General features: G+C 36.3%; 1 protein-coding gene across 1 annotated transcript; it reads left to right on the forward strand.

Annotated features, from left to right (window-relative positions):
• Positions 1-1,288: 1,288 nt before the first annotated feature.
• Positions 1,289-3,707, forward strand: LOC130968101 (ethylene-responsive transcription factor ERF114-like). The gene is made up of 2 exons (XM_057893183.1): positions 1,289-1,930; positions 3,038-3,707. Exons 1-2 carry the CDS (start codon positions 1,882-1,884, stop codon positions 3,505-3,507), a joined length of 519 nt encoding a protein of 172 aa, XP_057749166.1. The 5' UTR covers positions 1,289-1,881; the 3' UTR covers positions 3,508-3,707.
• Positions 3,708-17,993: the final 14,286 nt, after the last annotated feature.

Consider the following 17,993-nt stretch of genomic DNA (forward strand, 5'->3'; position numbering starts at 1 on the left):
ATATTTTATTAAGTTTATTTCATTCTTTTAAATATTGATAATTAACTGATAGTCAAAAATAATAAATTATGATGATCCACTAATAGTCTAATATTCATTTAAAATAAAATTGTTTAGTAATTTAGGTTATAATTCTTTATTTGCTTAATTTTTATATCAAAAGAGTTAATTAGAAAAAGAATCTTCTAACTAGTTATACTATCTATCAAAATACCTGAATATCTGCTGAGAGAATAGTCACTAAATTTGACTATAAATATTTAGTCATTGACCATGAACTTAAATAAACAACCAAATATTACAATGGACCATTCTTTTCATGCAAAATAATTCTAAAACTTGAATTTAAGACCTCTTCATTAGAATGTAAGATAATTATTATTTTGACTAACATTATATTAGAAAATTAAAGTAGATGACAATATACATGTTATCTATAAAGATAATCATGACCGTATCCTTAATATAAGTAGTATGAGAATTAGAGTTTGATAACTACGAATTTGTTTGAATAATTTAGTTATGTATTTGTTTTCACATATTCCAAACAAAAAGGTTTATTGTAATTTAATTTTCCTTTTCCTTTTTTTTTTCCCGACTTTGTTTAGATGATTTCAATAAACAAGGGAGTAAAGCAGAGGAATGTCCTCCTCGGTTGGGAGGAGACATGACTTTTTAATAATAAAAAGAATTTAATTTGATCTAAATATAAAATAGTTTTATACATGCGTCTAATATCAGTAAAAATAATTATTTTTTATATTGATCGTGTGAATAGATATCCAAAAAGCGAATATAATTACACAATTATATAAAATGCTATTGCATTAAAATTAAATTCTAATAAAAAAAATCTTAAAAATATAAATTTAAGATATTTTTGTCATAAAAATTATTTTATTAGATTATAAAATCAACTATACTAGATATATATTAAAATTAACTACTAAAATCAGTTATTAAAATATAAAATACATATTAAAATATAAACTATATATTAAAAATAAATTAAACACTACATATAAATACATAATAATTAATTTTAATAGTTGTTAATGAGTTATAACTTATATGACATAATCTTTTTATATTCATCTAAAAAAATACAAATTTAAATCTACCTATCTTTTAAAAAAAAACTAATTTTAATGGTTAAGTTTAGCATTCAAACACTACTTTTGTCATTAAAATATGAAGGCATGCGACATGCGTAAAGTGATATCATCATATCCAAAATTCTTGCATTGCCGCTCTTTTAAAAAAGCGTATATATAGATAGATTGGTAAATAATTTACTCAAGAAATGAGTATATTTTGTACGAATTTAAAATTGAAACTGATATTTTAATTAAAAGAAATAACAAAAGAACTGGGAACAAGAGGACTTTCTAGGGCCCTTTATTCTTTTCTACTTCACTCCATAAAAGTCATAGAAGCAAAACCCTAATTTCTTCTTCTCCACGATCTCCAACATATGGCATCCACATAGTAGTGTTGTTAGATTGAATAGTCATCTCTTATCTCTGAATAATTATCTCACTCACCTCATGATGATTTATCAACAACGATGGAATGGCATGTACTCGTAAAACACATAGAATCTTCCATCATTACAAAACGCAGAAGTTAACAAGCTAAGCTTCACCGCGTTTTCACGTAACTAAGCTCAGTTTCATTCTAAAAGTGGATCGAAAACATGGAAAGAGGCCATTTCCCTTTGAAGAAAAAGAAGAAGAAGAGAAAGAGGAGAAGGAGCACGTGTTCCCGATTTACTCTGAACGTTCCCAGCAAGACACGTCGGCGGTGGTATCAGCTCTTGTTCAAGTCATTGGTGGCAATCCACCGCATCATCATCAACGAATCTCTCACTCCTCCACTTCTATGGACAACAATCAACAATCTCAACCACCATCTATAATGCAAGATCAAGGTATAATGATCTAATTTCAGCACTTAGGGTTTATTATTTAGTTTTATGTCTTCATTTCTTCTCCCTTGTGTTCGCGTTGTTCTTTAACCTCGCTTCTCTCTGATCTTGTTGGGTCAAACCTGAAATTGATTTATAACTAACTAATGCGGTCTTTTAGAGAGCTTCTAAATCTCTCTATCAAAATCGATTTTGATTTATAAAGAAGATTATCATCCTCTAAGAAATTTATATGTGGTGTGACCTTCACAACATAAGTGGGTCTTTAATTAGGTTTTACTGTTTAAATAATAATAGGTTGGTTTGTTTTCAAGGTCTTATGTCTTTCACTTTATATATACACCAAATTTCTCTCTTCCTTTTAGCTAGACCTTTCATTTTGGAGACGAAAAAATAGAAGGAAAAAAAAGTAAGAGAAAGAAAGCCTCTCCTTTTCTTATATCTATCTCCTACTAACTGATGTTAACTATTAATTAAATGTTTCCAGCCCGATATATATTTTAAACAATACAAAACTTAAAAAATTGTGTTGCTTAGATTAGTAACCTTGGTTCATCCAGGCTAATTTTTTTTTTTATAAAAAAGTAGTGTAATATTTGTCGTTTTTTTTTTAAAGAGGAAAAGAATGTTTAATTTTACTTGTATATCTGAATCATTGTATGATTTCTACATACACCGTACTTATTAATTATTTATTGGGGACAAAAGAGAGTGTAAAAAAAAAAGGAGTTGGGGAGGTGAGATCGGCTGAAGTTTTTATAGTGGTAGGTGTAAAAGAGATTATGATGGTGTAGACACAAAGGAGCTATATATTGAGTTCGTCTGTGTCGCATCAAAATATATATTGCATTTTTTTAAGAAAAAGTTTATATTGCTTCTTTTGTACTCAAAACGAAGGATAAATAATCAAAAATGTTTTTGAATTATTAAATAGTTTATTAATTGATCATTTTAAATTAAATGCATAAATAATTTGCTAACTATAAATATCATTTATTAATTGATAATTTAGAGATTTTTTTGATAGTTTATTCCAAGAAAGAAAGAAGGTCAAACTTCCTCTTGGCTCTTAATATAATAATACATATATAAATATGTATGTGTATATAGCAATGGTAAGAAGACACTACAGAGGGGTTAGGCACCGGCCATGGGGTAAATGGGCCGCGGAGATTCGAGATCCGAAGAAGGCAGCAAGGGTTTGGCTTGGAACTTTTGAAACTGCCGAAGAAGCTGCACTTGCTTACGACGAAGCCGCTCTTAGATTCAAAGGAAGCAAAGCTAAGCTCAACTTTCCAGAAAGGGTTCATCTCACTCGTGAATTCGGTTACCTCACTAACCGTTCTCCAGAACTGGAAATTGGCAATAACAATGGTCAACAAGTACCTAGTACTACTCATGCTTCAGCTTCACAATTTTCTGGCAGTAGTGAGAGTAACAACAGTTTCAATTATGCTTTGCCTCATTTGTATGGGAACCATAAAAATATGTTTGTTTCTTCCTATTCCTCTTCGTGTTCATCTTCTGGATTTTCTATGCAATTTGGAGGTTCTTCTTCTAAGTCTCCTCCTAGGAATTAATTGGACAGTGATGACTTGGATGGTACGCCCAAGGTTTTCTCTTTTTGTCGTTAATTTTTATCGTCAACTATATATGCATTCATTTCTTAAGATTTTCATTATAGTATTTATATATGGGGCACACTATATGTTAATGAAATGTTTGTTTGAAGAGCCGTGTAACCTATTCCTACAAAAAGAAGTCAGGATGAAGCATGCCACTAAATGATATGGTTTAATAATTAAAATTTTTAATAAGATGTGTATCTGATCTAGATTCAAGTAATGCTAGAGATTTATTATATATTTTCAAAAGTGCTATAAATATATTAAAATTATTTATCATATATTTGTATATAAATATATGTGTTATTTAATTTATTTTTAATTTATATTTTATAATTCAGTATATATTTTATATTAGTGACTAATTTTAATGTACATCTAATCTTATTCATATACATATTTTTTTATTTTATATTTATATATCGAGTTAACAATTTTTTTAATTAAATTGAATGTAAAACTCATAGAAAATAAATTTATTTTCACATCTTACTTAAAAATAAAACAATTTTTGTTGATTCAATATAAAAAAAATGAATGAGTACATGACATTTTATATAATTCTCTAACAACTAAAATATAAACATATATATATTAAATATTTTAATCAAATATGCTAAATTAGATAATAATTTTTAAGTATCATTTTTACACCAACAAAATTGAGTGTAGTGGCAATTTTATTAGGTGAATGCTATCCAACCCCCTTTAAAATAACATGTAAGTTACCCTTCATTATGTGTCACATTGTAATTGGTCCTTATCTTAACCATAGTTGGGTTATTTTATAATTTATTATTCTTAAAATATCAAAGCCCCACTCCCGTTAATTGAAGCACATTCCACTCCTCCATTCTTTATTTATCACTTCATCACCTAGATTTGGTCATTCCAAACACCATCGCGTTCGTGACAAGAAGCGCTAACGTCATCGCCATGCCCTCCCACACAACCTCTCTTCCCAGTGTAGTATAGCCAATGCCTCTTTTTGGCGTGAATCACTGCTTAGCCACATAATTAATGGTTAATTTGGTTATTAAATTTTTTATTAAAAAAATATATCTTTATTTAATTACGTGATGGAACATATATTTATATGTAAAATATAATATAATAAAATAAATATATTCAAAGTATTTAAAAGTATAATTAAAATCATAAACATATAAATATAATAATAAAATTTGTACTCCAAAAAAATAAACATATTTTTTATCATACATATATTATTTAAAAATAAATATATTATTAAAATTAATAACAGAAATTTAAAATGATAAAATTCAACTTTTTTACCGTATTTTTTATAGTATTTTTATTTTTTAATTTTTAATTTATTAGTACTTTATTATTTAATTAATAATTAAACAAATTATTTTTATGAAAAATTATTTTTTATATTATATTAGAGAAGGGACCGATATAACAGTTTAAAAAATAAATTGTATAAATATTTAAGAGATAAATATGAAATACATAGCTAAGTAATGTTTAGTTTGGTTATTAAATTTTTTTATTAAAATAAATCTTTATTTAATTACATGATAGAACATATATTCATATGTAAAATATAATATAATAACTTTATTTAGAGTACTTAAAAGAATAATTAAAATCAGAAAAAATATATTTTTTATTGTACATAAATTATTTTAAAAAATAATAAATTTTTAAAATTAATAACACAAGTTTAAAATGATAAAATCTAACTTTCTTACAAGTATTTTTTATAGTATTTTTATTCTTTTAATTTTTAATTTATTCGTACTTTATTATTTAATTAATGATTGTTACGGTGGGTAACCGGAGATAAATGCAACGGATGACGTTTGATGGCCCAAGCGTATGAAGGAGGAGAACCCTGGACGTATATGCAACTCGGGAGGCTCCGTCCGACTTGCGCGCGTGAGTGAATGGGGGGTGGTACCTGCAAAGACACTCCGATGCTTAAGTTAGCAAGGGTGTGAGCAGGTCTAGAGAGTATTGGGCTTAGAAATACCTGATTGGTGTCAGTGTACTTATAGTGGTGAGCCAATAACCACCGTTGGTGTAGTGCCGTATCTTTAGGGTATTAACCGTCCCATTATCTTGGGGAGGTTAAGATATGGCTTTATGAAGTGGTTAGAGAGATTTTCGGGGCGGTTACTCATTTGAATGAGTGTTTATCTGCCAGCTAACCTCATAACCGACTTCTTCATACTAAGTCGTGGTTGGCACCGACTTCTTAAGTGGAAGTCGGTGCTTCGCTAGGCTTAACCTACTGGATCAGGCCTTTTGGTTGGACCTGGGCCCTTAGCATTGGGCCAGGGTATGAACAGTGCCCCTACTTGAGCCCAAGATCCTTTTAAGGCTTGGGTGCAAGTATTCAACTCGGGTTTGTAGCCGACTTTCACGGGTTTTGAAACCGACGTGATTTTCGCGACCTTTTGTTTCTGACAGTTACGTCAATTCAAGCGTCGTGTCTGTTGAGGGATCATTTAGGGATTGAGGGCTTTGGTAACGGTGCAATCTCATTAATGACTGCCTCGTTTTTACCATTATGCCCCTTAGCCTATTTATAAATACTTTTCCTCTCTTTCGTTTTTCCGTTTCTGCAATCTTTCAAACTTCTCCTTTCCCTGCTTGTGCTGCATTCTTGTGCTTGAAGATTTCCGCTCTCTCCAACCTTCATTTCTTGGATAAAGGTTAGTTTGGTTTCTTTCATATCATGCCTTGTGTTTGCATGTTTTGTATTGTGAGTGGGTAGGTTGGCCTGTAGATTCTTGGTTTTGTATCCTTCTCCTTTAGGGACCGTGTTTTTGATTTTTCTTTTTCTTTTTTCCTTTTGTAGGTTTCTGCCACTTTTCTTTATATAAAAAATGGCTTCCGTAGATGTTCTTTCTCAGTGGGTTGACGTTACGGTCCTTGGGGAGGAACCGTTGGTCGATGCTGAGTTCATCACTCATCTTCGTACTCATCACAGGCTCTGTACTTCGGAGGAGGATGAGCCAAAATATGAACTAATAATCCCGGGTCCTGAAGACCGGGTCTGTTTTGGGAGAGAAAATGAGGCGGCCCCTCATTTTTTCTTTATGTATGAGTGTATGATCACCCGTTTGGGTGTTTTTCTTCCTTTTTCAGATTTCGAGATATCTGTTTTGCATCACTGTAGAGTTGCCCCTACTCAACTTCACCCCAATTCTTGGGATTTTTTGAAGATCTATCAGTTTATAAGCCACGCTCTGGACTTTCCGACCTCTCTAAGGATTTTCTTCTTTCTCTTCCATATGACTAAGCCCTTTAGTGGGCTAAACAACAAACAACAATGGGTATCCTTCTGATGTCATATGGAAGAACACTGGCACTCCTTCTGATCACCTCTCCTCCTCCTCCTCCTCCTCCTCCTCCTAAGAACACTGGCACTCCCTCTCAACCCATTGTCATCTCTTCCTCAAGTTTGTCTCGACCACCCCCTTCTGCCCAAATTCTCTCTGAGCCAGAGAAGAAGAAGCGCAAGACTTCTGAGTCTGGCTCTTCTTCTTTTGATGGTGGGGTTAAGGCGGATGCTATGGCATTCGTCCGAAAGAACATCTATCCTTTTATCAGTATGGATGATGTTTCTGTTCGAAACCACCTCACCACCATGGCTGAGGAGAGTTTCAGGGTAGCAGGTGTTTGTGGCAAACTTTTGGACATTTTCGAGAAGGCTCCCCTCAGCTCTTTGGGGGCATCCTCGAGGGTTGAGGAGTTGGAGGGGAGGCTTCTTATTTATGAAAAACATGAGAAGGAGTTGAAGGAGGAGAGAGATAAGTTGAGGAAAGAGAGGGATCACATGAAGGAGGAGGAGGGTAAGCTGCGGGCCCAATGTTCTTTGGAGGCGAATCTGAGGAAGACGGCGCAAGATAGCTACCACAGCTTATTTCAAGATATTGTGGCCGTGAGGAAGGACTTACTGAATTCTCGGAACGCATACGCCGAGTTGGAAGACTCAATTGCCGATGGCGCCGAGGAGTCTTGGAGAATTTTCCTGGAACAAGTCAGAGTTATAGCTCCCGACTTGGACCTTTCTCCTTTACACCCTGATAAAGTTGTCATCGATGGTGCCATCGTGTATCCTCCTGCTCCCGAGGTTGTTTCCGAGTCAGATTTGAAGACTCGGGGGCAGAGGATTATTGAGTCTCCTCCTCATTCTAAAGATGCTCCGACTTCTTCCTCCGTTCCTCCGACTGGTCCTGGTGGTGCCCCTCCTGAATCTGGTGGTGATTCCTCTACTCCCTTGAAGAAATGACTCTTATTTTTTTTTTTTTTTGTGGCTATATGGGGGCTCGGCCTGTGAGTCCCCCCTTTTTTAAACTTATTCATTGTTGTTGGTTTGTGTGAACAATTTTTGGCCTTTTAAGGCCGTAAACAAAATATTCTGCTCGGTGCCCTTTATTGGATAAGGGCTTTTTAAACAAAGGTGAATGCCCCCTTTTTTGGATAAGGGTTTTAAGTTACCTTTTGCGTGTATGCTTTTCTGATTTTCCTGAATTCCCCTTAGCTTTTTCTTGAAAACCTTTCTTTTTGGATTGTTTATTTTTCGTTGAGGACTTTCGAGGCGTCCTTGAAACTTCTCCTTAGGTTTTCCTATCTCTTTTTGTTATTCCTCATACTCAACTTTTGTTTTAGCGAGTTCTCATGACTTAGGTTATTTTTGCGATGCGTTTTTCTTCTACTCGGTTTTACACTCCGATCTATGGATCGGGGTGTTTCCAAGTTTTCATACTCGGATCTCGTTCCGACTTATGAGTCGGGTTGGTTCCCGAGTTTTTACGATCAACTCCTATAACCTCTTTACACCGACTTGTACCTCGTCGTTTTATCCTGACGACCATCTAGGTCGATTCATGGGATTTTCACGTTTTGTCGAGCTTAAGTCGGCGCGTTTCGTAGAAAGACTTAGAAAAATAAAGGAGGATATTGTAAGAGATATTATAAATGAAAAAGATCTTTATTGATTGGGGAGGTACCTTCTTTCGCTACTAAGGGTTTTGATAGTCTGTTCCCTTAGTCTCTACTATGATGCCTCGTTAAAAACCCTTCTCCAGAAAAAACCCTTTTGGGAAAAAATCATGAAGTTGGGAAAAGAGTACATCAGGGAGTAGAGTTCGCTTTTAACTATAATACCTTTTTAAATTACAAGCATGCCACGACCTTGGTAGCTCAGTGCCATTCAGGTCGGTTATTTTATAATAACCTTTCCCTAACACTTCCTTGATTTTGTATGGCCCCTTCCAATTTGCGGCGAGCTTTCCTTTCCCTAATTTGTTGACTCCAATGTCGTTTCTGATTAGTACCAAGTCATCTGTAGCAAATGTTCTTCGAATGACTTTCTTGTTGTACCTTGTAGTCATCCTTTGCTTTAGCGCAGCTTCTCTTATCTCGGCACTTTCTCGGACTTCGGGGAGCAAGTCGAGCTCCTCTTTGTGTCCTCGTATATTACCGACCTCGTCGTGGAGAATTACCATTGGGCTTTGCTCATTGATTTCTATTGGAATCATGGCTTCTACGCCATAGACTAGTCGGAAGGGTGTTTCTCCTGTGGCAGATTGGGGAGTTGTCCTATAAGCCCATAATACTTGAGGGAGCTCTTCAGCCCAAGCTCCCTTTGCTTCTTGTAGCCTTTTCTTTAATCCTGCCAGTATGACTTTGTTAGCTGCCTCGGCTTGCCCATTGGCTTGTGGGTGTTCCACCGAGGTGAACTGGTGCTTGATTTTCAGACTGGCTACTAGATTTCTGAAGGTGGCGTCGGTGAATTGGGTTCCATTGTCTGTGGTGATGGAATAAGGTATTCCATACCTTGTGATGATGTTTTTGTAGAGGAACCTACGACTTCTTTGAGCGGTGATAGAGGCTAATGGTTCTGCTTCTATCCACTTTGTGAAGTAATCTATTCCCACGATCAAGTACTTGACTTGCCCTGGTGCTTGGGGAAAAGGACCTAACAAATCCATTCCCCATTTTGCGAAAGGCCAGGGGGAAGTGATACTGATGAGCTCTTCTGGTGGAGCTACGTGGAAATTTGCGTGTATCTGGCATGGTTGGCATTTTTCACAAAGTCTGTGGCATCTTTCTGCAAGGTCGGCCAATAGAATCCTGCTCGGATTACTTTCCTGGCCAGCGACCTTGCTCCGAGATGGTTTCTGCAGATCCCACTATGTACTTCCTCCAACACCTCGGTGGTTCTTGAGGTCGGTACGCACTTCAGCAATGGTGTTGATATCCCTCTTCTGTAAAGGACATTTCTCACCAAAGTATAATGTTGTGCTTCCCGTCGTATCTTTTTAGCTTCTTTCTCCTCTTTGGGGAGGATGTCGAATTTCAGGTATTCGACTAAGGGATTCATCCATCCGAGGTTTAGGCCGGTTACCTCAAGTACTTCTTGTTCATCCTCTGTTTTTGATACCGAGGGCTCTTGAAGGGTTTCTTGGATCAGGCTTCTATTGTTCCCTCCGGGTTTGGTGCTTGCTAACTTGGATAGGGCGTCAGCTCTGCTATTTAGATCCCGAGTTATATGTTTGACCTCGGTTTCTGCGAAACGCCCAAGGTGCTCCAAGGTTTTTTCCAAGTACCTCTTCATATTGGGGTCCTTTGCCTGATACTCTCCGCTTATTTGGGAGGTGACCACCTGTGAGTCGCTGTATACCATCACCTTTGTAGCGCCAACTTCTTCTGCTAATTTTAATCCGGCGATCAAGGCTTCATATTCTGCCTGATTGTTCGAAGCCGGAAATTCAAATTTTAAGGAAACCTCTATCTGGGTTCCTTTTCCATCTACCAATATTATTCCTGCGCCGCTCCCTGTCTTGTTGGAGGATCCGTCTACATAGAGTTCCCATGTAGTCGGCTTTTCCTCTTATTCACCTGCATATTCTGCAACGAAGTCGGCGAGGCATTGGGCTTTAATTGCTGTCCGAGTTTCATATCTCAGATCGAACTCGGAGAGCTCTATTGCCCATTGAACCATTCTCCCTGCAACATCCGTCTTTTGGAGGATTTGCTTCATGGGTTGGTTCGTACGGACTCTTATTGTGTGAGCCTGAAAGTAAGGTCGTAGCCTTCGTGAGGCTATTACTAAGGCGTAGGCAAACTTCTCTAGTTTGTGGTACCTTAGTTCAGGGCCTTGTATGACCTTACTGGTAAAGTAAACCGGGTGTTGCCCGACCTTGTCTTCTCTGATCAGAGCTGATGAGACAGCCCTGTTTGCCACGGATAGGTATAGGACAAGGTCTTTTCCCGGTACTGGTCGTGTTAAGATAGGAGGTTGACTTAGGAACCTTTTGAACTCTTAGAATGCCTCCTCGCATTCCGAAGTCCATTCAAATTGGCATCCCTTCCTCAATAAAGAAAATAGAGGAAGGGATTTCAGTGCCGATCCCGCCAAAAATCTGGAGAGGGCTGCAAGTCGGCCATTGAGCTGTTGAACCTCTCTCAAACAAGTCGGGCTCTTCATTTCTAGGATGGCTCTGCATTTGTCGGGATTGGCCTCAATCCCTCTTTGTGTTAGCATGAAGCCTAGAAATTTCCCCGCTTCTACTGCGAAGGCGCATTTTGCGGGATTTAGTCTCATCCCATGCAACCTTATAGTGTTGAAGACTTGTGAGAGATCGGTTAAGAGGTCGTTTTCTTGCTTGGTTTTTACTAACATGTCGTCGACGTATACCTCCATTAGGCTCCCTAGATGGGGGGAAAACACTTTGTTCATCAGCCTTTGATACGTGGCTCCTGCATTCTTTAGTCTGAATGGCATGACCACGTAGCAATAGTTGGCTTTTGGTGTGATGAACGATGTTTTCTCCTGGTCGGGTTCATGCATCGGGATTTGGTTATATCCCGAGTAGGCATCCATGAATGACAGGTATTGGTACCCCGAGCTGGAGTCCACCAGGGTATCAATACTCGGTAGAGGATAAGGGTCCTTAGGACATGCCTTATTCAAGTCGGTATAGTCGACGCACATTCTCCATTTACCATTCTGTTTCTTGACTAGCACTACATTGGCTAGCCACGTTGGGTATTTGACCTCTCTAATAAAGCCGGCTTCCAAGAGCGCCTGTACTTGTTCTTCTACTATTGAGGCTCGTTCTGGGCCGAGCTTGCGTCTTCTTTGCTGTACAGGTCGGGACCCTGGGAAAACCGAGAGCTTGTGGGACATGAGCTCGGGATCAATCCCGGGCATGTCGGAAGCCTTCCATGCGAAGAGGTCGGAATTAGCTCTTAGGAGTTCTCCCAACCTTTGTTTTAGGATTTCCCCTAGATTGGCTCCTATGTAAGTGTTTTTTCCTTCCTCCTCACCGACTTGTATCTCCTCGGTTTTTCCTCCCGGTTGGGGTCGCAGCTCCTCTCTGGTTCTTGTGTCGCCTAACTCAATGGTGTGGACTTCTTTGCCTTTTCCTCTCAGATTTAGGCTTTCGTTGTAGCACTTTCTTGCCAATTTTTGATCTCCCCTCACCGTTGCTATTCCTCCCGGGGTTGGGAATTTCATGCAAAGGTGGGGAGTAGATACCACTGCTCCCAGGTGATTAAGAGTAGTCCTGCCGATTAAGGCATTGTAGGCTGACCCTTCATCGATGACTATGAAGTCTATGCTCAGAGTCCTTGATTTTTCCCCTTTTCCAAAAGTGGTGTGAAGGGGTAAAAATCCTAGTGGTTTTATCGGCGTGTCCCCTAATCCATATAAGGTGTCGGGGTAGGCTCTCAACTCTTTTTCATCTAACCCTAGCTTGTCGAAGGCGGGCTTAAAAAGGATGTCCGCCGAGCTTCCTTGGTCTACTAGGGTTCTGTGGAGATGGGCATTGGCTAGGATCATAGTTATCACCACGGGATCATCATGCCCAGGAATTATCCCTTGCCCATCTTCTTTCGTGAACGAGATAGTGGGGAAGTCGGGTGTCTCTTCCTCGACTTGGTAGACTCTTTTGAGATGTCTTTTGCGAGAGGATTTAGTGAGGCCCCCTCCCGCAAATCCTCCCGAGATCATATGAATATGTCTCTCTGGAGCCTGCGGTGGTGGATCTCTTCTATCCATATCATCTCGCTTTCTTTTCCCGTGAGTGTCCGACCTTTCCATGAGATATCTATCAAGCCGACCTTCTCTGGCCAGCTTTTCTATCACATTTTTGAGGTCGTAACAGTCGTTGGTGGAGTGACCATATATTTTATGGTACTCACAGTAGTCGCTGCGGCTTCCCCCTTTTTTGTTTTTAATAGGTCTAGGGGGTGGCAGCCTTTCAGTGTGGCAAATCTCTCTGTATACATCCACTATAGAGGTTTTGAGAGGAGTATAAGAGTGATATTTTCTGGGCCTTTCGAGACCGAGTTCTTCCTTCTTCTTGACTTCCCTTTCCCTTTCTTTAGATGAGGGAGGGGGTCCAGGTCGCCAGCTTAGGTCTCTTAATTTTGCATTCTCTTCCATGTTGATGTACTTTTCGGCCCTTTCTTGTACATCGTTTAGAGAAACGGGGTGCCTTTTAGATATGGACTGTGAGAAGGGACCTTCTCTGAGCCCGTTGACTAGCCCCATTATGACTGCCTCTGTGGGCAGGTCTTGGATCTCCAAACATGCCTTATTGAACCTTTCCATATAGGCTCGCAAAGACTCTCCGACCTCCTGTTTTACTCCCAGGAGGCTCGGTGCATGTTTTACCTTATCTTTCTGAATTGAAAACCTCATCAAAAACTTCCTTGAGAGGTCTTCAAAGCTGGTGATTGATCTTGGTGGGAGGCTATCGAACCACTTCATTGCCGCTTTCGATAAAGTGGTCGGGAACGCTCTGCATCTCGTAGCGTCGGAGGCATCAGCTAAATACATCCGACTTTTGAAGTTGCTTAGATGATGCTTTGGGTCTGTGGTCCCATCATAGAGGTCCATATCGGGGCTTTTAAAGTTTCTTGGAACTTTTGCCCTCATTATGTCCTCGCTGAAGGGATCCTCTCCACCCGGGAATTGATCTTCTTGGTCGTCGCGGGAGTTGTGACCCTTGAGGGAGGATTCTAGCTGTAAGAGTTTTCTTTCTAACTCTTTTCGCTGTTCCATCTCCTCTTTGAGGTATCTTTCAGTTTCTTTTTGCTTCTCCCGTTCTTACTCCAATTGTTCTAAGCGACTGTGGACTAACCCCATTAATTCAGTTATGTGGGATGGTCCACCTTTTCCCGATTCTCGCTCGTCTGAGGGGTTAGCCTTCGGGTTTTTTACCCCGGAGGTGCCCTCTCTATTCTGATCATTAACTTCCTGGTGGAGAGTTACATCCGCATTGTTGTTACCTGCGTTCAGATTCTCTTCTTCGGAATCCGTTTCCGCATGTACTTCCTCGTGGGATCTATCCGCCATCGATGGATGATCTCTCGGGTCCCCGGCAACGGCGCCAATGTTACGGTGGGTAACCAGAGATAAATGCAACGGATGACGTTTGATGGCCCAAGCGTATGAAGGAGGAGAACCCTGGACGTATATACAACTCGGGAGGCTCCGTCCGACTTGCGCGCGTGAGTGAATGGGGGGTGGTACCTGCAAAGACACTCCGATGCTTAAGTTAGCAAGGGTGTGAGCAGGTCTAGAGAGTATTGGGCTTAGAAATACCTGATTGGTGTCAGTGTACTTATAGTGGTGAGCCAATAACCACCGTTGGTGTAGTGCCGTATCTTTAGGGTATTAACCATCCCATTATCTTGGGGAGGTTAAGATATGGCTTTATGAAGTGGTTAGAGAGATTTTCGGGGCGGTTACTCATTTGAATGAGTGTTTATCTGCCAGCTAACCTCATAACCGACTTCTTCATACTAAGTCGTGGTTGGCACCGACTTCTTAAGTGGAAGTCGGTGCTTCGCTAGGCTTAACCTACTGGATCAGGCCTTTTGGTTGGACCTGGACCCTTAGCATTGGGCCAGGGTATGAACAATGATTAAATAAATTATCTTCATGATAAATTATTTTTTGTATTATCTTAAAGAAGAGACCAATATAACAGTCTAAAAAATAATGTAAAAATGATTTTTAAATAAAAAATAGATAATATTAAAATTTTTAAATACAAAAGTAAATTATATAGATAAATATTTAGGAGATAAATATGAAATACATGCCTAAAATAAATAAAACAGACAAAAATAATTCTCTATTTCTCAATAGTACTCCTATTTTGTCTGTTTTATTTATTTTAGGTATGTATTTCATATTTATCTCTTAAATATTTATACAATTTATTTTTTAAACTGCTATATTAGTCTCTTTTCTAATATAATACAAAAAATAATTTTTCATAAAAATAATTTGTTTAATTTTTAATTAAATAATAAAATAATAATAAATTAAAAATTTAAAAAATAAAAATACCATAAAAAATACGGTAAAAAAGTTAAATTTTATTATTTTAAATTTCTGTTATTAATTTTAATAATATATTTATTTTTTAAATAATATATGTATGATAAAAAAAGTATGTTTTATTTGTTTGGATTACAAATTTTATTATTATATTTGTATGTTCATAATTTTAATTATACTTTTAAATACTTTGAATAGATTTATTTTATTATATTATATTTTACATATAAATATATGTTCCGTCACGTAATTAAATAAAGATATGTTTTTTTAATAAAAAAATTTAATAACCAAATTAACCATTAATTAATTGTGTGGATAAGCAGTGATTCACGCCAAAAAGAGGCACGGACTATACTATACTGGGAAGAGAGGTTGTGTGGGAGGGCATGGCGATAACGTTAGCGCTTCTTGTCACGAACGCGACGGTGCTTGGAAGGACCAAATCTAGGTGATGAAGTGATAAACAAAGAATGGAGGAGTGGAATGTGCCTCAATTAACGGGAGTGGAGCTTTGATATTTTAAGAATAATAAATTATAAAATAACCCAACTATGGTTAAGATAAGGACCAATTATAATGTGACACATAATAAAGAGTAACTTACATGTTATTTTAGAGGGGATTGGGTAGCATTCACCATTTTATTATATCCAACCCTACGTTTTCTCCTAACCTAAGTCCGTCTTTCACCATTATTCCCCATGCAACTCTTCATGATTATATGTAAAGAAACTCTAGTGTACCAAATTTCCATCATCAAAACCAATATATAAATATATACTAACTTGTGAGGTAGAAACATTTTATAAGAGAAAGAATTGAGAGTACCTTATAAAAGCTTGCTTCAAGTTCCAAAGTTTGGAAGCGGACTAAGAAAAAGAAATGGCAACAACAGATGAGGAGTATAGTTAATCGGCCATGAAAGTGGATGAAAACAGGTAAAGGTAATTAAGGAGAATATATTATAGCTTCTACATTGGTGTCTTAAAAGCAACAAACAACATATATGTTATTACAATTACACGGCAATAATATAATAAGGGTGCATGTATGTATGAAAGCTGGAGGTTTGAACACAAGCGATAATTCTGACCCCAAAACCACGTCTTAATAATCTTTGGCTTTCCTTGCTTGCGACTGTGGCTACCTTTGGATATTTTAAGATGAAAAGTTGAACCGCAATTGAAAAAATCGAGTTATATTGATTATTTATCGAAATAAATTTTTTTAAAAAAATACTTTTATCTATTTGATTGCTGATTAATACACAAACTCTATTTAACTATTTTATATGAAAATAAAAATAATAATTAAATATGTCTAAAATTTTAATGTAATTGGCATAAATATAAAAATATTTTAAAAATTTATTTTTATTAAAAATATCAATAAAATTTTTTTATTCTCAAAATATTATTAAATATATTTTTTAAATAATAAAAAAATTAATATAATATATATGATAAATAAAACAAAAAAAATATTTTTTTTTTACAAATTTATAGATATACAAATATTTATATGAAATTCATAATTCTATTAGTATATATAGCAGGTGGATCCAATAACCTTACAAATCGGATCAATATTTATAATTTTTAGATCGAATTTGTATAAACATGGTAGATATGCGTGGATGTTAACCTCTAGACATTAGGTGCGTCAGCGTGCAATATCGGCGGGTGGGTTAAATTTTGATCACTTCCGTGCGCATTTGATTAATTTGTGACTAACGTAATCTGTCCAAACTCGAAACGTTATATAGCACCCAGGTTGTAGAGAAAAGGTTAGTTGACTCAACAAACTTCGAATGAATGCAGTTTTATTTATTTGGTTGTAATTTATTTGAATAATATAATCTCGTTATGGAATATGGATGGAGTCTCCTGTCCCTGTATGTTTGAGTGTTTGACTGTGGAATGAGTCGTTTCTGCATGTGTCCGTATCATTCTGAGAGCGATAATGTGGATGTTCATTCAAGTCAACGCGTCAAATTTAGAACCCAGACTGTGACCATTGACCAGTGACCCCATTAACAATGAATTGGCAAATTAAAGAGGCCACAATAATAGTTACGGTAAAAAAAAATTCTTTTTAAAATTAATTTTTAAAAGAGAACTTTTTTTAAAATATAGAACTTATATTTGATAATCAAAATTTAAAATAATTTTTAATAAATATAAACAATAATAATTATATCTGATAAAATAATTTTAAAATTTAAAATAATTATAATAAATATAAATATTAAAAATTAATCATGAACGAATAAAATTTGGTATTAATAATTTATTTAAGGATAAATCAAAACTAGGGGTGTACGTGGCTTGGTCCGGTCCGAAGATTCGGTCCAACCCTAAACACTTTATGAGCTAATTTAGTGTGATTTCATCGGGTTTAGAATCGGGTAAAGATCTCAAAAATAGATTCAGTCATTATTTCGGGTTGGGTCCGGGTCATAGTTTGGGTCACCCGAACTCGGCCAGTGACCCGGTCATCATACACAGTTAATATTTTGTGTTATTAGTGATGGAAGATGGCTATTCTTATGTGGAATTTAAATATTGTAAACCTTAATATTTTGTGTTATTAGTCATTATAAGATTATAAGTTATGTTTTATGTTTAAAATATATAAGACTTTAGACTAATGCATAATATTGTGTTATTTGTATTGATTTAAATATTTGGTGTTATTAGATAATATTAGTATTGATTATGGTTATGCTTTAATTTTAGAGAATGGTTGATTCTTATTATATTTTTTTTAAGTAAATTTTACTATGTGAATTGTAAAATAATGATTGGAGATTAAGTGATTTTTACATGCTAAAGACCCGGTTTTTATTCCCTTTTTATCCGGTTTTCACCCGACGTGAAGGTATGTAAGTTCTATCGGGTTTATGATCGAATTAGAGTCTAAAAATTAGGCTCTATATTTTGGGTCGAGTTTGGGTTAAGCCAAATTCGGTGTGGCCCGACCTATATACACGCATAATCTAAACATTGATTACTATATAAAATAATATTAAAATTTTTAATTTTAAGAAGTACAAACTAATTTTTTATGTATTTTCACAAGTAACTTTAATTGTTTT

The sequence above is a fragment of the Arachis stenosperma genome, chromosome 3 (assembly GCF_014773155.1).
Source record: "Arachis stenosperma cultivar V10309 chromosome 3, arast.V10309.gnm1.PFL2, whole genome shotgun sequence".
In the NCBI taxonomy this organism is placed as follows: Eukaryota; Viridiplantae; Streptophyta; class Magnoliopsida; order Fabales; family Fabaceae; genus Arachis; species Arachis stenosperma.

Coding starts and splice junctions, on each gene's coding strand:
- LOC130968101 (XM_057893183.1), top strand. CDS start 1,882: ATGGACAACAATCAACAATCTCAACCACCATCTATAATGCAAGATCAA. Junction 1,931..3,037: donor ATCTATAATGCAAGATCAAG/GTATAATGATCT, acceptor ATGTGTATATAG/CAATGGTAAGAAGACACTAC.